The sequence below is a fragment of the Gobio gobio genome, assembly GCF_949357685.1.
Source record: "Gobio gobio genome assembly, chromosome: 18".
NCBI lineage: Eukaryota > Metazoa > Chordata > Actinopteri > Cypriniformes > Gobionidae > Gobio > Gobio gobio.
Window position 1 is genome coordinate 2,240,780 of NC_137111.1, and position 22,306 is coordinate 2,263,085.

General features: G+C 41.0%; 1 protein-coding gene across 3 annotated transcripts in view; it reads right to left on the reverse strand.

Moving 5' to 3' along the window:
• tp53bp2a (tumor protein p53 binding protein, 2a) overlaps positions 1-22,306 on the reverse strand; it is a 68,624-nt gene that overhangs the window by 7,763 nt on the left and 38,555 nt on the right. For all 3 annotated transcript variants that reach the window (XM_079841937.1, XM_079841936.1, XM_079841938.1), the window contains 5 exons: positions 15,647-15,769; positions 15,451-15,575; positions 12,659-13,013; positions 4,586-5,259; positions 744-881 (listed from right to left, as the gene is read on the reverse strand). In XM_079841937.1, the coding sequence (XP_079698063.1) occupies positions 744-881; positions 4,586-5,259; positions 12,659-13,013; positions 15,451-15,575; positions 15,647-15,769 (1,415 nt within the window). The remainder of the gene's footprint in view (positions 1-743; positions 882-4,585; positions 5,260-12,658; positions 13,014-15,450; positions 15,576-15,646; positions 15,770-22,306) is intronic.

Consider the following 22,306-nt stretch of genomic DNA (forward strand, 5'->3'; position numbering starts at 1 on the left):
TTGAAATCGTCATCACTATGTAAGTCGTTATTTAGGGTTTTTTTGCGCACAGAAACTATTCTCGTCTTCATAAAGTTATTGTAGAGCCGCTGTAGTGAGATGGACTTTGTAACTTTAGTCTTTAGTGTCTTTTAAGGGTCTTGAGAGTGTAAGTTGAGCCAATGGAGGCCTTTCTCAGCATCAGCTTTACACTAAAATATCTTCATTTGTGTCTGAAGATGAACGGAGGTCTGACGGGTGTCCAACCACATGAGGCTCAGTCATTAATGACACAATTTACATTTTTGGCTGAACTGACCCGTTAAGTTGGCTTGAAAAAGTATAGCCAGAAAGTTTGAAAAGTTTGAAATAGTTTAAAATAGCTTGAGTTTTAGTTAGTAGTTTAGACCTGCTATGTGGTTGCTAGGGTACTCAGGTGGTTGCTAGGGTGGTTGCTATGCGGTTGCTAAGGTACTTGGGGTGGTTGCTATGCGGTTGCTAGGGTACTCTGTGTGGTTGCTAGGGTCTTGCTATGTGGTTGCTAGGGTACTCTAGGTGGTAACTAGCAATTCGTTTTTTAGTCTAAGAAGAAAATAAGTTTAAGTACAATATCAGTAAGTTATCTCTTTCAAGCCAACTTAATGAATGTATCATCATTACTCCAGTCTTGCTGCTGTAATATTTCCCCATTTATGATCAGATGAGCAGAAGAGACTCTTTCACACACATTAACTCTTAACATCATAAAGCGCTAATAATCAAACCTCGTATATGACGCGCTGCACCAGATCAAACTCTCCCTCCAGAGAGGAGTCCAGCAGCAGAGCCAGAGGGTTGAAGCGCACCCTCATGCTGTGCTCGATCCGCTCTGAGCCCGCCTTACGCAGGTTCGTCCGCTTACCCTGCGCAGAAAACACACACTCACATTCAGGCATTTGACACACACTGCAGTAGGGCTGCGTATCACCAACAATGTCACGATACGATACGCATCACGATACTGAAGTCACGATACGCATCACGATACTGAAGTCACTATACGATACGTATCACGATACTGAAGTCACGATACGCATCACGATACTGAAGTCACGATACGATACGCATCACGATACTGAAGTCACGATACGCATCACGATACTGAAGTCACTATACGATACGTATCACGATACTGAAGTCACGATACGCATCACGATACTGAAGTCACTATACGATACGTATCACGATACTGAAGTCACGATACGCATCACGATACTGAAGTCACGATACGATACGCATCACGATACTGAAGTCACGATACGCATCACGATACTGAAGTCACTATACGATACGTATCACGATACTGAAGTCACGATACGATACGCATCACGATACTGAAGTCACGATACGATACTGAAGTCACGATACGATACTGAAGTCACGATACGCATCACGATACTGAAGTCACGATACGATACTGAAGTCACGATACGCATCACGATACTGAAGTCACGATACGCATCACGATACTGAAGTCACGATACGATACTGAAGTCACGATAAGATGCGCATCACAATACTGAAGTCACGATACGATACGCATCACAATACTGAAGTCACGATACGATACTGAAGTCACGATAAGATACGCATCACGATACTGAAGTCACGATACGATACGCATCACGATACTGAAGTCACGATACAATACTGAAGTCACGATACGATATGCATCACGATACTGAAGTCACGATACGATACTGAAGTCACGATACGCATCACAATACTGAAGTCACGATACTGAAGTCACGATACGATACTGAAGTCACGATACGATACTGAAGTCACGATACGATACTGAAGTCACGATAAGATACGCATCACGATACTGAAGTCACGATACGATACTGAAGTCACGATAAAATACTGAAGTCACGATACTTAAGTCACGATACGATACTGAAGTCACGATACGATACGCATCACGATACTGAAGTCACGATACGATACGCATCACGATACTGAAGTCACAATACGATACGCATCACGATACTGAAGTCACGATACGATACTGAAGTCACGATACGATACGCATAACGATACTGAAGTCACGATACGATACTGAAGTCACGATACGATACGCATCACAATACTGAAGTCACGATACTGAAGTCACGATACGATACTGAAGTCACGATACGCATCACAATACTGAAGTCACGATACGATACGCATCACGATACTGAAGTCACGATACGATACTGAAGTCACGATACGCATCACAATACTGAAGTCACGATACTGAAGTCACGATACTGAAGTCACGATACTGAAGTCACGATACGCATCACAATACTGAAGTCACGATACGAAACTGAAGACACGATACGATACTGAAGTCACGATACGATACGCATCACGATACTGAAGTCACGATACGATACTGAAGCCACGATACGATACGCATCACGATACTGAAGTCACGATACGATACTGAAGTCACGATACGATACTATACTGAAGTCACGATACGATACTGAAGTCACGATACGCATCACGATACTGAAGTCACGATACGATACTGAAGTCACGATACGCATCACGATACTGAAGTCACGATACGATACGCATCACGATACTGAAGGCACGATACGATACTGAAGTCACGATAAGATACGCATCACGATACTGAAGTCACGATACGATACTGAAGTCACGATAAGATACGCATCACGATACTGAAGTCACGATACGATACTGAAGTCACGATACGATACTGAAGTCACGATACGATACGCATCACGATACTGAAGTCACGATACGATACTGAAGTCACGATAAGATACGCATCACAATACTGAAGTCACGATACGATACTGAAGTCACTATACGATACTGAAGTCACGATAAGATACGCATCACAATACTGAAGTCACGATACGATACTGAAGTCACGATACGCATCACAATACTGAAGTCACGATACGATACGCATCACAATACTGAAGTCACGATACGATACTGAAGTCACTATAAGATACGCATCACAATACTGAAGTCACGATACGCATCACAATACTGAAGTCACGATACGATACTGAAGTCACGATACGCATCACGATACTGAAGTCACGATACGATACGCATCACGATACTGAAGTCACGATACGATACGCATCACGATACTGAAGTCACGATACGATACTGAAGTCACGATACGATACTGAAGTCACGATACGATACGCATCACGATACTGAAGTCACGATACGATACGCATCACGATACTGAAGTCACGATACGATACTGAAGTCACGATACGATACGCATCACGATACTGAAGTCACGATACGATACTGAAGTCACTATAAGATACGCATCACAATACTGAAGTCACGATACGATACTGAAGTCACGATACGCATCACAATACTGAAGTCACGATACTATACTGAAGTCACGATACGATACTGAAGTCACGCTACGCATCACAATACTGAAGTCACGATACGATACTGAAGTCACGATAAGATACGCATCACGATACTGAAGTCACAATACTGAAGTCACGATACGATACTGAAGTCACGATACGATACGCATCACGATACTGAAGTCACGATACGATACTGAAGTCACGATAAGATACGCATCACAATACTGAAGTCACGATACGATACTGAAGTCACGATAAGATACGCATCACGATACTGAAGTCACGATACTATACTGAAGTCACGATACGCATCACAATACTGAAGTCACGATACTGAAGTCACGATACGATACTGAAGTCACGATACGATACGCATCACGATACTGAAGTCACAATACGATACTGAAGTCACGATACGATACGCATCACGATACTGAAGTCACGATACGATACTGAAGTCCCGATACGCATCACAATACTGAAGTCACGATACTGAAGTCACGATACGATACTGAAGTCACGATACGCATCACAATACTGAAGTCACGATACTGAAGTCACGATACTGAAGTCACGATACGATACTGAAGTCAGGATACGATACGCATCACAATACTGAAGTCACGATACGATACTGAAGTCACGATACGATACGCATCACGATACTGAAGTCATGATACGATACGCATCACGATACTGAAGGCACGATACGATCCTGAAGTCACGATAAGATACGCATCACGATACTGAAGTCACGATACGATACTGACGTCACGATACGATACGCATCACGATACTGAAGTCACGATACGATACGCATCACGATACTGAAGGCACGATACGATACTGAAGTCACGATAAGATACGCATCACGATACTGAAGTCACGATACGATACGGAAGACACGATAAGATACGCATCACGATACTGAAGTCACGATACGATACGGAAGACACGATACGATACTGAAGTCACGATACGATACTGAAGTGATACCGATTCTGCAGAGTGTCTGCTTTAAAACAAGACCAAACTTATCGGTAACATCTTATCTTAACAGTATCGATACACGCATCGGCAGGAGTTCATGACGATGTATCGTTGTATCGATATTCTGAGCAAAGCCCTAATCATCGCAGTGATGGGGAGTCCAAAAGCGTCGCAGTGAAACAAAACCTAAATGTGAGACTCACGGGTGGAAAGGGAACCTGCCCGGTGACCTCTGGGGGCCTCAGGCTGAGCGTGTCCTCATGGGGCTCCTGCTCGGCTCCACTGGGATATGGAGGAGGAGGATAGGGAGGGAAGTCCTCTATGAGGCTCTCAGAGGGAAGAGGTGGAGGAGGAGGAGGGCTGGCCGGCTGAGGAGGTGGAGAGGCCGGGTGTGGAGGCGGTGGAGGAGGGACGTCCTCTGCTTCTGCTTCTGCGGGCGGCCCCGGATCCGGAACCGGCTGATGATCGAGGGCCTCCAGTGATGGAGCCGCCTCCTTCTCCTCCTCTCCCGCAGGACTCACTGTGGTCTCCATCGCGGCGAGAGTCGTCTTCTGGTACAGGAGCTTTTGAATGTTGGGGCCGCCGGGGCCCTCGGGCTCCGTGATGGAGCTGCGCTTCTTGAGGGGCCTCGGCGCGTTGTAGAGCTTCTTCCGGAGGGCCTCCAGGTCCACGTCGCTCTGGTGCCGGTAGGGGTTGGAGATGAAGGGCAGGAGCTTGGTGGGACTGAGGGGTCTGGGAATGCGCTCGGGCTCCTGGGCTTCTGGAGCAGGGCCCTGGTCCCTCTCCGTCTCGGGGACACTGGGCGGGTCCAGGTACGGGTTCTCAGGGTGCTGGTTATGAGACGGCTGGCCTGTGGACGTCACTGGCTTCCCATAAACTACACGCACAGGGGAAAAAACAATACATTTTTACGTTCTTATGCTTTTATCCAAAGTACCTACAATATTTATAGTGTACAAGTCGGATTAACGCTTGTGTGATGTCATTTTGAACAAGATCAGGCCAAAACTAAGCTCCTATTGGGAGTTCAAAATCAGACCTGCAAACTCCTCAGAGTAAAAAAGGTGGCAGTGTCGCAGGCGGGGGGGGGGGGGGGGGGGGGGGGGGATTTTTTGTGATTTTAAAGGGTTAGTTCACCCAAAAATGTAAATTCCTCCAAATGTAAAGGCCTCCATTGGCTCAATGCACTTTACACTCTCAAGACCCTTAAAAGACACTAAAGACTAAAGTTACAAAGTCCATCTCACTACAGCGGCTCTACAATAACTTTATGAAGACGAGAATAGTTTCTGTGCGCAAAAAAACCCTAAATAACGACTTATATAGTGATGACGATTTCAAAACACGGCCTCATGAAGCTTCAAAGCGTTATGAATCAGTGAGTCGATTCAGCAGTTCAGAGTGTTATGAATCAGTGAGTCGATTCAGCGGTTCAAAGCATTATGAATCAGTGAGTCGATTCAGCGGTTCAGAGCGTTATTAATCAGTGAGTCTATTCAGCGGTTCAGAGCGTTATGAATCAGTGAGTCGATTCAGCGGTTCAGAGAATTATGAATCAGTGAGTCGATTCAGCGGTTCAGAGCGTTATTAATCAGTGAGTCGATTCAGCGGTTCAGAGCGTTATTAATCAGTGAGTCGATTCAGCGGTTCAGAGCGTTATGAATCAGTGAGTCGATTCAGCGGTTCAGAGAATTATGAATCAGTGAGTCGATTCAGCGGTTCAGAGCGTTATTAATCAGTGAGTCGATTCAGCGGTTCAGAGCGTTATGAATCAGTGAGTCGATTCAGCGGTTCAGAGAATTATGAATCAGTGAGTCGATTCAGCGGTTCAGAGCGTTATTAATCAGTGAGTCGATTCAGCGGTTCAGAGCGTTATGAATCAGTGAGTCGATTCAGCGGTTCAGAGCGTTATGAATCAGTGAGTCGATTCAGCGGTGCTTCATGATGCCTTGTTTTGAAATCGTCATCACTATATAAGTCGTTATTTAGGGTTTTTTTTACGCACAAAAAGTATTCTCGTCTTCATAAAGTTATTGTAGAGCCGCTGTAGTGAGATGGACTTTGTAACTTTAGTCTGTCTACATAGAACAAGAATCGTTTATAAGGTATTGTTACTATGTGCTCAAAAATTATGGGAGTCCCCTTACGAAGCTTGGCATCGTATTATGAACAACAAGTTCTGAGAATGGCACACAAAATAATAGGAGCCAGCACACACACCCGCTGCATGTGGAGACTGAGTGGATGCCCTTGGGGCGGCGTTTAAGGACAATGAGATGTTCGTTATAAATCATTATAAATTTACTTTTGTGCCTGTGGCACTTCGTTTATGTAACACATTTGGCTGATTTAATATGTGTTTTTTTTTCCCTTTATTTTTATTTTGGGTTTGAATGTTTGTTTAGATGTATATGTGTTATTTGTGAAACACCATATGAGCCTAACTTTAATTGCCCCAAGGGGATAAATAAAGCTCTAAAGTAAGTCATATTTATAGTGTGCAAGTCGGATTAACGCTTGTGTGACGTAATTTTGAACAAAATCAGGCCAAAACTAAGTTCCTATTGAGAGTTGAAAACAGCTGATCGTTCTGGTATAGTTTGCGTCGACTGGTTAAACGCTTCCGAACTCCCATTGGTCCATGTGGTGATGATGTAATAGAGTGACATGTCGGCATTGATGTGAATCTGATGCAGAAGGGCCGGATCAAGTGGTGTGTGTTGTGTGTGCTCTGTTGTAAGTCACGCTGGATAAACGATTTCATGTCCTGAATCACCGCTAGAGCTTAGATCGGGCTCAAAAACAAGCTCAAGCCCGACCCTACCCGACACATTAACTGTAATTATGAGCCCGATTTAAACCCGACCATTTTTTAATACGTGGGCGTTCTGAGAATAAGGGCCCTATCTTGCACCCAGCGCAATTGACTTTGTACACCGACGCATGTGTCATTCCTATTTTGCACCCGCGCAAAGCGCGCTTTTCCCTCCACAGAAGCACGTCGCTAAACTAGTGAATGCACTTGCGCTCCCTGGGCGGTTCAGCGCAAAAAAGGAGGCGTGTTCCGGCGCAAACAATCCCTGGTGCTATTTTGCTGTTCCATTAAACAATTGCGCCACTGACCAGAAAAAACCTAGTCTAAAGTCAGTGGCGCGTTGCGCGTTGTTCTTTATGCTATTTTAAGGGCGCATGCTTGACCATAATGTATAGCGTGCACAACGCGCATACACTTTGCTCATGTAACCTACACAGATGCAACAGTTATTTTTGCAAATCATAAATTGTTACACTAAAAAAATATTAACACATGAGATGACGGAAATCATTGTGGTGTGCCACGAAGATGTGAAAAAATAGGCATAAATCTAGCTTACAAATTATTCAGGCTAATTGTAATAATTAAGGATAAGACCTGTTTGCCCAATAGTGGCAAGACATATATGTATATAAGGACATCTGACAAATTGGTTTGTCCGTCAAGAACCAGGAACAAAAATCGACTGAAAAACTGAAAGACTGGAAAAAAAAAGACTGTGAAATCACCTTTACCATAATGTACAACATTACAACTTCACTTCTCTGTCTTTCACTGCTCTTACAAGCACATCAGTCTCCTCGGCTGTGAACCGCTCCTGGCGTGCGCCTGGTAAATACGCCAGAATAATAGCAATCCATAATGGAAGTTGCGCACCTGCTTTTACAGGGAATGTTGGATGACGCTCGGATTGGTTTATTCACGTTACGCCCAAACCACACCTATGAATAATGAAGCTACTTCAGACCAACCCATTTTAGAGCCATTTATCCCGCCGGGAAAATAGCAACAGCGCCGAGACCCGCCCACAAAGTTACTTGCGCTTCGCGCTTTGACACTTGCGTTTCAGATCGTTAAAATAGGGCCCTAAGCCTGTAATGAGCGAAGCAGACGGGTGTGGATCCGCTCAATCATCCGCTCAATCATCCGCTCTATGCAGGCGCTCATGAACCCTGTAAAACAACACTCAAATCCCTCACACAGGACATGCATCTGTACTAAAGGCCTACTTGTTGTAGCCAACAATGTATTTTGTTTTATATTTATGTTTAAATATTATAATGTTATTTTTCAATTTCATCTGATTATGAAAAGCGCAAAGATGCGAGTGGGTCAGAAATGATTTTGCTGGTTATTATATTTTGTTTAATATTAAGTTTTGTTTTGTATGAAGCCCTTCTTTAAAATGAATTTCGTTTTGTATAAATTAATTAATTTGAATCAAGGCAAATGGAGTAATATCAGATGATAAGCGTGAGATGAAGTAGCGCGATCACATGCGCTGCACATGAGCTACTGCCTCACAGACATGAGAAATATGAGTAGAGAAAGCTTGACATGTCTACTTTTCTTTAACTTCTAGTTATGAAAAGAAATAGGCTAATGCTGCGCTTCATCACTGCGTGTGCTGTGAGTTTAACACACATCTCCAATTCTGACTTGTGCAACTTTGTAGACATTTGTTTCTTAGTTGTAGTATTACTTTGCTAAATATATATATTATTTCTGATTATGGCAAAGCTTTCTGCCCACCCAATTAGGCTAATAAAGTAATGAGAAAAAAACAAAAACACAAGCGATCAAGGGCCCGGCCAGAGTTCAGGCTCGGGCAGGGAATCTAAACTCCAGGGTTTTTCCTACATTGAAAATTATTTTTGGCGGCGGCCAAAACAAATTTTTGTCCTGCCAAAGCCTTATTTGATGAGTTATTGTGATTTATGAGTAGGGTTGGGTATCGTTTGGGTTTTTTTCAATTCCGGTGCCAAACCGATACTTTTAAAACGGTTCCGGTGCCTAAACGGTGCCTGAACCGATACTTTTTTTTTTTTAAAGGCCACCAAACGAGGTGGATGACATTAAATGGCTTTTTATTTATTTATTTATTTATTTATTATTTAAATTGAACCATTTATTAAAAGTTTAATGTATACTTAAATGTATGAATATAAATAAATACAAAACACAATTTACTTATTTACAAATTATAATTGACTTATTTACAAATTCACAGTAAAACCTAAGCCACCTAACCCAACTACAGCAAGCCTAATATAACTCTAAATAACAGTTTAGTCGTCTGTATTCTTGCTCTGCTACAAACCAGCTTCAGCTTCAGCTTTATTTTGAAATATGATCATATTCTCTGGCTAAATATTTTAGAACGCATCGCCTTAATGTTTCCATGGTGACGCGTCATGTTTCTCACATGACACACAGCAGCCGCAATAGCGCTGACAGCTCAGCTGTATCGGGTTTATTTAGCTTTTTCTTTTTATTCAAAATATTCACAAACTTCTTAACTGTGTCACGAACTATCTGATGTTCAAATGTGTGAGTGAATGTGTGTTAGTTGATCTATAAAGCGCAATGGGCGGCGCCATGTTAGTTTGCGCCTCAGAATCGGATCTGTCGGATTTACAACACTTGAGTTCATTCTCGTCTCACGAAATACATGAAAGTGACCAGTGAACTGGAGGAAGAATAGAGTAAACTATATAGTTACTGTAAAATGTGCATGTATCTGATGTGAATAAAACACGTAACGTTAGTCAAATTATAACCGTCTGAAAGGATTGTCATTGCCGCTTTCATAGACATCAGTGTGTGTTTTTTGCTAGTACTTATGAGCATTTAAATGTCTGAAACCTGAAATAATCATGATGTGGTTGAAAACACTGAATAGTTGTCATGAGTTGTGATATGACGAGCGCTGAGCGTCTGTCTCTGGCTCAGCCAAAGCGCGAAAGCACGTTTGAATTTTGGCACCGAAATGAGGAACCGAAATCTGCGTTCTGATTCGGTCCGGTACACACCGGTTATATAAGTACCGGTGCCATATTGGAACCGGATTTCGGTACCCAACCCTATTTATGAGTGATGTAGAATAGATGAGTGTCAGAGAGAACGATCAGAGCTCCTCCGCTCTCTCGGTCTTCAAAATCAGCATTCTTAGCTTTCTAATATTTCACATATTACGTTAATCAAAATCAAAAGGTCGGAAGACCGAATCCATGTTGCACGTGGCGCATTCAGACGATGTTTCCCTTTAATTACCGCTGGGTGTGAAATGCGCTCAAAAAACGTTGACTCTTCTCTGACCAGCTGACATAAAGCATACTTTCAATAAACGGGAAACAAATCCTGTCCGGTTATGAAGTGTTTTCTGTGTGTTGACAAATCTTTCACGATGTTCTAACAGACGGGATTCGCACACAGCGCGTCTGCTAATGTCCGATTCGCCATAATGACTCCTTTGAATCATTTTAACGACTGGTTAGAACAGCTGATCTGTCCAACACTGAACTCACGAATCAGTTTAATCATTTACTCAGAACATCTGAAATGCGAACACAAGTGTGCTTACACAATTTAGCAAGAGTGGATAGTAAGAGTTAGTTTGAATCATCCACAGTCTTTCAGCTTGTTTATGTTCACAATGTGTAGTAAAATAAACAGCATATAAATCGCTTAGTTTAGACTGGAGTGAGGTGAAACCCAGAATAAATTTGTTATTAGCTAGCTGATCATTTTATGAAATTGTATATGGCAGAAAATTAGGCTATTTGTTCATTATTTTAATACTACTTTTTAATATTGATATGATTATATACCAAAACAATTATCTGTAAATAGTGTAAAAATAAGATATCAAAATAAGATAAGCAAAAATTACAAACTTTCTTTGAATTTATTTAAAATGTATTGTCAGTATTGCGCTTGCAGATCACAGGTAGGGTACTTTTTTACTGTGCGTGTGTGTGTGTGTGTGTGTGTGTGTGTGTGTGTGTGAGTGAGTGAGTGTGTGTGTGTGCGCACGTGTGTGTGTGTGTGTGTGTGTGTGTGTGTGTGTGTGTGTGTGTGTGTGTGTGTGTGAGTGAGTGAGTGTGTGTGTGTGCGCACGCGTGTGTGTGTGTGTGTGTGTGTGTGTGTGTGTGTGTGTGTGTGTGTGTGTGTTAGGGATGGCTCGATACCACAATGTTGTATTGGGTACGGTACCACAATCTAATACCGAAGTACCGATATTAAATCGATACCACACAGGGTCTGAATTTTGATGCGGGTATTGCGCATAATTTTACTCACTCTCGCAAGTTTTGAGTTTATGAAGCGGGAAATTACCGCAAATGTTTATTATTAAATTAATCAACAAATATTATAACATCAATCAGTCATTTGGAAACTTTCTTGTAAGTAATTTCAGCATTACTGCGCGTCTCTATTCTCTCAAAATAAGCAAATTGCTTCTGGCTTCAAAAGACATCGCACATGCACTATAAAAGCATCTGCGCGCTCAGATTCAACACTTTCGCTTCTGGTGCGGGACAGATGACGGAAATCACTGCCCACGTCTTTTTAAACCTCGCCAATTTGAACATGCAAGCGATTTTATAGCATTTCGTAATACATATGGGACGAGAGCTCTTAGAGAGAGAGAGTTTTCTTTGCGCTCATGCCAACAACAAACACACACACACACACACACACACACACACACACACACACACACACACACACACAGGCCTAAAGAGCTCGCGCATTCCAAATTAAGTTGTTTTTCCTTAGTCAAATACACACAAAATTATGTCTCAAATGTCCATCTTTAGTGAGTCGTCACATAAACACAGTTGGTTGTGTCTTTCGCGGATGTAAATAGTGCAATTGTGTGCGTGCAGATATTATGAGGTCTAAACGTCACTGGTTGAAACGAACGCTGGAGATTAATTTAAACGATACGATCTTATGTATGTGCGTTAATCAGTGTTAAAAGAAAAATGTCTAAATTAGATGGTTAGAATTATGCACTCGCCTGTCGATCTCATAATGTCTTACAAGTCAGGAATTAAGTGACGATGCTTGGCAAGGTTTGACGGTTCTTCAGCAGTTTTATTAGGAAAGTAATTCAAAATTGTACCTCTACTCCTGTCTTTATTCATGAGTTTTGTGCGTGTCGAGTGAGATTCAACTGCTGTATTCATCTTGTTCTGTTGCCACATTTGCCAGTTTCGCTTCAGTTTCGGTAGCGCACTGCCATCTAGCGGTGAACTTCGGAACAGCAGCATATACCGAAATGAGCAAAATCATGATATTGTACCGTTTGAAATAAAATATACACCGGTATTTTTCCAGTACCGGTATACCGCGCATCCCTAGTGTGTGTGTGTGTGTGTGTATGGATGACCATGTCTGTCAGCCGCCACCGAAGACCCTTTTTGACCCAGGAAAAAGCCTAAACTCTCCTCACCGCTGGTGAAGTTGGCGCTGCGGGTCTGAGCTCGGGTCAGCGCTCCGGTCAGCAGGCCCTTCTGCGTGTACATGGAGTAGATGGAGCTGGTGGTCAGCATCTGGGGCTTGAGCAGGACCCCGGGGTCTTTGGCTCCAGGAGGCTCGGGGCTGAAGGGGTGTACAGTGGCGGCTGGAGGAGCCTCCAGCTTGGAGGGAAGCGGTGATGGAGCAGCGGGCGGCGGCTGCGGAGCCGGAGCTTTACTCTTCCCGGGGAAGGTCTTGCCATATCCCATCGGTCCACCAGAGGGCAGGTTGGCCTGCTTGGGTTTAGTCGGAACTGGAGGAGGAACCTTGACTGTGCTCTTGATGGCGATCTGAGAATAAAGAGATCAGTGTCACTTTTTAAATGTCAATGTGTTGGGATACTAAGACGAAGAGAACGTGTACAATACAGGAATACATCTGATTTATTAACCCTCTGCTGCTCTTCCTCTAGGGGGCGCATTGGTCATCTTCCCGGACACCTAAAAATTAAACTTCCTCCACCCCAGTAAAACCAACGCAATTTATTTTTCTTCAATAATATTTTTTCTTTTTAATTTTGTATTTTGAGATGATTTTATGGTATTTTTTAATATTTATGCAATAATTATGGTCTATTTTTGCCATTGAAAATTATACAAATTATTTTTTTTGTAATTATTATTATTATTATTTTTAATTATTGCAGTATTTCAGGTTAAAATAGAGACTAGGCCTTCAAAATAAAAAATTTTTGAAGGCAGATTAGCGCCTCTTTTGGAATTATTTGAGAAATCCTGCAAGCATGTGTGTAACCACTAGAGGTCTCAATGGAGAGGCTTGAGGATTCCCTAGTTCTGTTTTGAATACATTTAATGTTTGTTTTTTGATGGATTTGAATATATATTTAAAAAAAATCTCAAAGACTATTTATTATAAAGTTTTAGATATTTTTGTTTTGTTAGAAATATAGATTTTTTTCTGTGAATTTGTGTTTTTGCAGATTTCCCATTCATTTCCTATGGTGGTCATTTCTGACCGAAGAGCACAAGTGGGAGTATTTTTTTTACGAACAATTAGCATGCTCGAATTATACCGTCATTTTTTTGTGTGTTTATATACCTAATGCTAGAAAAGTCACCAAGTTTCATATCATTCTGATGAAGCTGATTTTTAAAAATTCCAAATATGGTTCATAGGTTCAGTTTTTCATAGGTGTGTGTGTGTGTGTATAAGTGTGTGTGTGTGTATAAGTGTGTGTGTGTGTATAAGTGTGTGTGTGTGTATAAGTGTGTGTGTGTGAGTGGATGTGTCAATATCACACACTTGATGTTTTAGAGTGTCACTGCTGTGTACTTTTTTTCAGCATTGTGGTCGATTTGTAGATTATACACACAAATTTTCAGAGAATTTGTGTGTTTTTGCCGATTTCTCATTCATTTCCTATGGTCGATCATTTATGACCGAAGACAATGAACGCTACTTTTTTTTTTACAACCAATTACCATGCTCGAATCATGCCCTCGATTTTTTGGTGTGTTTACATACCTAATGCTAGAAAAGTCATATCATTCCGATGAAGCTGTGATTTTTAACATTTCAAAACAGAACATTTTCCGGTCAGAAACGTTAATGTTAAAAGTTAATACTTTTAAAAAGACGTCTCTTCTGCTCACCAAGGCTGGGTCAAACTGTATGATCAGATTAAAGAGACTTTATAGCTTATCCACAGAGAAACTAGCGAGAACACTCAGACTAGCGCGTGAAGTTCATGTGCGCATTCGCGTCCTTTTCTGCAGATGCACGTTGTAAGATTACTTTTATGTTGTCTGTATCTGATTAATCTAATATAAGAAGCGTTTGGTTGAGCTTAATAAGCTATAAAAGCGCTGCCGTTATACCGGCTGTTGTTCATTCTCTTGAGTTTCAGCTCAAATGCATTAATGCTCGACATTATAATATGGTTTAGAGACAGTCATATTATTTTCAGATAGGCTATTTATTTCTCAGAATCATTGATATTAGTAATGCAGCAGTGCTATACTGTTCTCGTATTTTTTAACAGTAGACCTAGTTTATTTAAAGCTGTTATGAGTTTGAAATCGCGCAGTGATGTCTGTAAACACTTCGATCATGAATAATACAATGAAGTGCATGATGTGCAGAGTCAATCTGTCAAAGCTTTATAATGAGAACACGATTTTAATAAAATGTTGTTTCTGTGCTTTCGTTGTCCGAGTATCAGCGTTGTTAAGGGAAGAGCGCATTCAAAATGTTCCGTTTCAAACCCTTCGCCTGTAAAATCTAGCACGCTGAAGTTCACGTGCGCATTCACGTCCTTTTGTGTTGATTTATGTCGTAATAGGTTCATAATAATCTTGATACTAATATTGATATAGGGTGCGTTTGGTTGAGTTTATTAACCAGCTAGCAAGCTCTGCAGGGTGGAGTTATTTCACTGTTGACTTGGTTATTTGAGACGGTCATTTTCTAAAGATGTTTCTTTTTCAAAGACATTAATGCACCATTATCAAATTTTTTGTTTTATATGTTCATGTTTACATATACCTGTTTTCATGTCACGTTTGTATGTCAACAACCGTTTTCATAACAGTTTTCATTATCTCAATGATGGACATGCCCCGCCCCCTACACATGCCCCGCCCCCTACACATGCCCCGCCCCCGAGTACTCGAGTACTCGTTTTTTAGATCTATCGATGATTGAAATGAGAAATTGACAAAAATGCCCATCCCTAGTAGTGTATAATAAAACCTGTGTTTCCAGTACCTGGGCGTCTCTGGCGAGGTCCTCGCTGCTCTGGTTCTTCCGTAAAGAAGCTGCAGGCGGCTCGATGGACTCGAACATGGAGACCGGACGCACCCTGGGGTCCCGCTTCAGCACATCTGCTTTATCTGCAGCACATGTTTACAGCACATCAGAGTCTAGCTCAGATCTCATGAGGGATGTGGGTGCAGAGGGTCACCTTGGCTCCTGGAGGCCTGGCTCCCCAAGCGGGGCAGAGTGCTGGAGCCGTTATTACCAGCGGACTTCACATGGGCCGCACTCCAGCTGGACAACTTCGAGGATCCTTTAGCTGAGGGCAGACCTGGGGAATTAAACAGAACCGGTTATGTGCTGAGCTCGGCCTCAGTCAATCAGAGCGATCAAACCAATCCCAGCGCTCCAGCTGTAAAACAGTGTGTGTGATTGGCCTTGTGTCTACCACACTGCAAAAAATGCTTTTCTTTAGGGCTGTCAAAAGATTAATCGCGATTAATCGCATCCAAAATAATAGTTTGTGTTTACATAATATATGTGTGTGTGTGCTCTGTTAATTATTATTTACATATAAATACACACACAAGCATGTATATATTTAAGAAATATTTGCATGTATATACATTTATATAATCTATAATATATATAAATACACACACAACCATGTATATATTTAAGAAAAAATTATTATTTTTATATAAAACATTTATATTTATATATATTATAGATTATATAAATGTATATACATGCAAATATTTCTTAAATATATACATGAATGTGTGTGTATTTATATATAAATAATCATTAACAGAGTACACACGCATATATTATGTAAACACAAACTTTTATTTTGGATGCGATTAATCATGATTAATATTTTGACAGCCCTACTTTTCTTACTTAGTATTTTTGTTTTGTTTTCAGTCCAAATGTCTAAAAAATCTTACATTAAGAAGCATTTACTAGACAAGCAAAAGTTTTTGTCTTGTTTTGGGGGAAAATAACAAAAAATTAAGCAAAAATAACCAAAATAATCTGCCAGTGGGGTAAACAAAATAATCTTAATTCAAACAGAAAACAAGATTATTTTGCTTACCCCAAAAACTCCCTTAATTTTGAGTTATTTCCCCCCCAAAAAGACAAAAACTTTTGCTTGTCTAGTAAATGCTTCTTAAATGTAAGATTTTTTTTTATATTTGCACTGAAAACAAGACAAAAATACTGAGTAAGAAAAGCATTTTTTGCAGTGCACTGTTCATAATGTCATAATTTTTGTCATTGTCCTTTTTTCACTGACAAAAAAACAAAACAAAACGGATGACAAAAATCTACTGTCAATAAAAGCGAGAGGGAAATGGCTGACTAGGGAAGAGATGCGGTCAGAACTGCGGATCTAACGGCGGGAAAACACCACTCAATCCATCAATAACACACATTTATGACAGGTCATGTTTATGAACTAATGCTGATGTTTACTGTACCATGTTTATTTAGTAATATGATTTAGACGGTTGTAACAATGCAAACTTTATCTCCTCATATGAACTGCAATAGTGAGGTATTTCAAAATAAGAGTCCCGGTGTATTTCCTGCTTGTTAAAAGTCACGCATTATATATATACACGTTTTTGATTATGAACTGTATTTAATTTCATTCCCATTTAATTCACAATCAGTAGGAAAGATTAAGAACAATATTTGACACATTCAATAAAGAGATAGTTAGTTCACTAAAACCATTTAAAAATATTCATTACTTGAAATTAAATAAATGTTAAGTGAAATAAAAACTTATTTGAAGCTTTAGCTTAACCTGATATACTCACTAAAACACAAATACAACATTATAAAAACTTTTATAAAACAAACAAAAAAGGTCAATTAAGCTCTTTGTGTATTTTTGAGTGGTCAGGTGTAAGCAGAAGCAAACGTGCAAAGACTAAACAGGGCTCGACATTAACGCTTGTAAAGTGGATTTTTTGAAGGGGCGAGTGAAAAACTATTTGACTTGCCCGACGGACAAGTGTCCTGAGTAAAACATCAAAACAAAAACTAACTAGGGAATCACCAAAGTGCAATAATGATTGTGCATCAGTGTAAGTGGAGATGGATAGTGGATAATAATATAAAACTAACTGACGTTAATAAGGTTGAGCTGTTGAGGCTCAGACTCTCGAGGAGAAAAACCAAAACAAATGAGCGGCGCTCACACACAGAAACTCAGTTAACACACACAGTTGTGCAGTTTTTATATTTATAACATATGATACAGTTAAGCAACATTACACGACCAAGAGTGTGTTTTCCTGAACACCATCACGACTGAACATGACTGATTTCATACGCCAGTTCCAGAAACAATTTAACATTAAGTCGCTTACATTTTAGATGCAATATGGACTGTTTTTGTTCTATTTCAGCAGCGAAAATAGTTCCAAACAAAGATCACAGCAGAACCATAACTCATCTCACAGCATCAGTGTGTGTTAGTGTATGATTCAGCGTTTAAATGAATCGGTTGAATCAAAGATTCACTGACCTGTTCGTAAACGACCGCCTAATTCTTGAATGAATCGTTTCACTGAATCGACTCAATGACTCGCTCATTCAGACGGTCACCTGCTGCCACCTACTGGTGCTTTAGTTTCATCTTTCCAACATTTCTTATTTGTATATTCAAAAATATTTAAAATAATCTCATAACATTATTTAATGCAGTTGTAATTTTTCAGTGTAAATAATTTAATTTGATTGGTAACAGCGTATAGTGTCTTATTCTAATTTAATTTATTGATCAAATTTAAGAATATACTGTAAAATGAAAGCTGAAGCATAGCCTATATTTAATAAGATTATGGAAAAATGTCCTTTATAGAAAGGTACAAATATCACAAATATGCAGATTTAAATATGTCAAAGCTGATTGAACACTGGTGAGAATATTGCTTCAGAATAGTTTATATTTACAACACACAAAAAGAAAAATCAAGTGAATGACAAGTGAATGACAGATTTACTGCGTGTGAACCGGCCTAATGTCCAGCCCTGCTTAAAGAGATTGACACATTTAATATTTTAAAAATGATTTATTTACAACACAGAAACGCCTGGAACTCAAGGAAGTGTTGTGACGCATGACAAAAAATAATCAAAAATAAAAATAAGACTGACAGTAGGGGTGTAACGCTACTCAAAACTGACGGTTCGGTACAGCAGTCTTACAAAATTGCTTTTTATTTATTTTTTATATTTAACAGTGGTTTACTGAGGAAGAAAAAAAGTGCCTGTCCTTGAATGAATTAAATTATATCTAAAAGTTTATTGAAGATATTTCTGTAAAAATATAGGGAGCCCTTACTTGCACATTAATATTAAAGGTTAACAACAGAGCCCAAACTATTAGCCGAAATTCAGTTGCTATTCATTTTTAGGTATAATAATCAACACTCAAATAACACATTGTATGCAAACATGTAAACTTCACATAAGGCCATTTTTGCATTAACTCATAAATCTAATTACAAAAGTTTTTTCTCCAATTGGTTGTTGAAATATAATCATTTATACACAGTGTCTGTCATTTATATGACAGGTTTATTTAACATGCATGAAATAATCCAGACATCACTAACAGGTTCAGTAGAATATAATGAATATAAGGGCTAATATAGAGCATATATTTAGTGAAAGAGTTGATTTCTCTAGTGAATATGATTCTGTGGACACTGAATGGCTGCCTGAGGTAAATGTGATGCTAAAGTTACATGATATTGTTTAGTTTACAGCTGTTATATTGACGTCTTTCCGCCGTTGAAACACTGATTGAGCGATTACAGCACATGTACACATGACAGCAAGCTGTAATGTCATACCTCAGCCTCAGCAGACCTTCAGTCTGATCGATCGCCTTCACAGATGATCGCTTTATAAAGTATCTTCTTATTAAACTGTCTCTACACTTACACAGTTCTCAATGCTTGGGTTTGCTTGTAGGGACCCTCATTATGTGTTAGTGTGAGGCTATGTTGAGCCTTGTTAGTGGTATTAACTAGCCATTTAATTTGACTTATTCTGTGCCCCATAGACTAGCGTTATAAGCTAATCTGTTTTTAGAGATTTTCATGTACATTCGAATTTCATGAAAACGCATCCCAGAGGACGATCTACTCGGTCACCATGTGTTAATTACCCCTAGGCTCATCTCTCACCGGAGTTGTCCTTTAAGGTCATTCCTATTTTATGTTTTATGTTCTATTATATTAAAGGGTTAGTTCAGCCAAAACTGTAAATTGTGTGATTAATGACTGAGCCTCATGTGGTTGGACACCCGTCAGACCTCCGTTCATCTTCAGACACAAATGAAGATATTTTAGTGTAAATCTGATGCTCTGAAAGGCCTCCATTGGCTCAACTTTACACTCTCAAGACCCTTAAAAGACACTAAAGACTAAAGTTACAAAGTCCATCTCACTACAGCGGCTCTACAATAACTTTATGAAGACGAGAATAGTTTCTGTGCGCAAAAAAACCCTAAATAACGACTTACATAGTGATGACGATTTCAAAACACGGCCTCATGAAGCTTCGAAGCGTTATGAATCAGTGAGTCGATTCAGCGGTTCAGAGTGTTATGAATCAGTGAGTCGATTCAGCGGTTCAGAGCGTTATGAATCAGCGAGTCGATTCAGCGGTTCAGAGCGTTATGAATCAGCGATTCGATTCAGCGGTTCAGAGCGTTATGAATCAGTGAGTCGATTCAGCGGTTCAGAGCGTTATGAATCAGCGAGTCGATTCAGCGGTTCAGAGCGTTATGAATCAGTGAGTCGATTCAGCGGTTCAGAGCGTTATGAATCAGCGAGTCGATTCAGCGGTTCAGAGCGTTATGAATCAGCGAGTCGATTCAGCGGTTCAGAGCGTTATGAATCAGCGAGTCGATTCAGCGGTTCAGAGCGTTATGAATCAGTGAGTCGATTCAGAGGTTTGAATCGCCAAATTTCATCAGTTTGGCGGTTCCCATTCAGTCGGTCAACTCGGTACAACACATGACTATGGGATATCGCGCTCTAGCGCCATCTGCTGAAGACACCTTTATTCACGCCTGAAAGGCCAATGACGCATGACGACGTGGGCGGGGTCTCTCGCCCACAGCATATAAATGCAGTCGTATGCGTCATTTCCCTTGTTCTTCAGCTCTTCACCGTGCTGCTTGAACACCATCACGCCACATTTTCGCAAGAAAAGCCCACGGTGGTGATTATTGTCGAAATTAAGGCAAAAAGAGAAAGCTTATTTAGCAACAAGTTTAGCTTTGCTAACGAAAGGCTAATAAGTTTTTCTCAAACAAAATGTTCAAACTTATGCCACATTCACAAGATAATCCACAGTGATGACTCTTGTTAATGGAAAAGACATAAAAGAGAAGTTTTTGGCTTGAGTTTAGTACAACTAACAAATGGCTAATAAATTTTGTCATGATAAATATCTGAACAGGTTATCTCCCCTGTCCTATGGCATGTGGGTGTTCATGGTATAATCATAAGTAGGGTGTTCAGCATGCTCGGGCGGCTCTCGAGGGAGCCGCTTGCGAGCATTATGAGAGCTGACACTCAGGCTGCTCCGCTCTCGGCTGGCCGTGTTCGATGAGGCCGGCCAGCCTCGTGAGCCCCGTGGATCGGTCCCGCATCCGCCGAGGCGGTGCGGCGAGGCCGGTCATGGGGCTCACGGATGGACTGTCAGCGGGACTTGGGACTGCTGAGGCATCTTCCCAGTCTTTGTCTAATTAGGCTGGACTAGATCTCTCCAACCCCAGTGCGTGTACGTTGTGCCCTACCGGCAGCTCTGCCGTTCCGCTTGGCGGGGCAGTGGTCGAACACGGCCCGCTCCTGTCTTCAGGTGCTGATCCAGATACGGCGATCGCTGGTTTTGGAGGCCACGGAGAGTTGGGATGATCGGGTATAGACCGAGGAGTGTCGGTGTAGCGTTCACGGGGTGATTCGGTCTCGCTGGAAGCGGGCGAGGAATGCTCTGATGATATATATTTTCAAACCGGGCAGATCGCGTCTCCCCGAGGTGGGTGAAAGTGAAATGATAGCCCTTGAATTGATCTGTGTTGGAGAGCGGCAACAAAGTTTGTCGATAGTCCTGCCGTGATACAGAAGCTTGCGGGTTTGATTCCTGTAAAATCAGCGATGCAAACTCGCCTGCCGATCTATCCAGATTGGGCAGTAACCCAGCAAAATAGCGGGTTCAGTTTAAGTATGTTGTCAATAAAATGTGTGTTGAGCATACAAGACCTCATGTGTTGATTTGTTAAAACAATCAGATTGCACTGGAACCTCTAACCTCACAGTCTGGCCGTATGCCGACAGATGAGAATAATGCAGTGTTATGCAATTTACAGTGATGTTTGCAGAAGGACGCGGGATTCCACAAGTGATGCTTGAGAATCCTCCTCGCTGTCTGCCTTGAACGGTGGCGCGTAAGCGCACTAACAACACCATGGCTTCTTCGCACGATTCCAGTAGGGCTGTCGGCTGCGGTTTCTCTCGCGCCCCCCTCTGGTTTGGCGGAGTAATTGCAACTTCATTGTTTGAGAGGGGAAATCCGTGCTCTCCTCAGCAAAATGGCAATTCAAGTTTTGCCACAAGGGAAAATGGAGAAAGAGATTTTTCAGAGTAAATTCCTCCTCCTCCTCCTCCAAAAAAAAAAAAAAAAAATACCAGACTTGCAGCAGTTGAACAAACACTTTAGAGTGGTTAATGTGTCAAGTTCAAAAATGCTTGCAGTATGTCACCTGTTCTGCCCTCTGCATCCTCGGGATCGGCTTACATCGGTGTGTTTTTGCCCGATGCATCTTGCCACAATC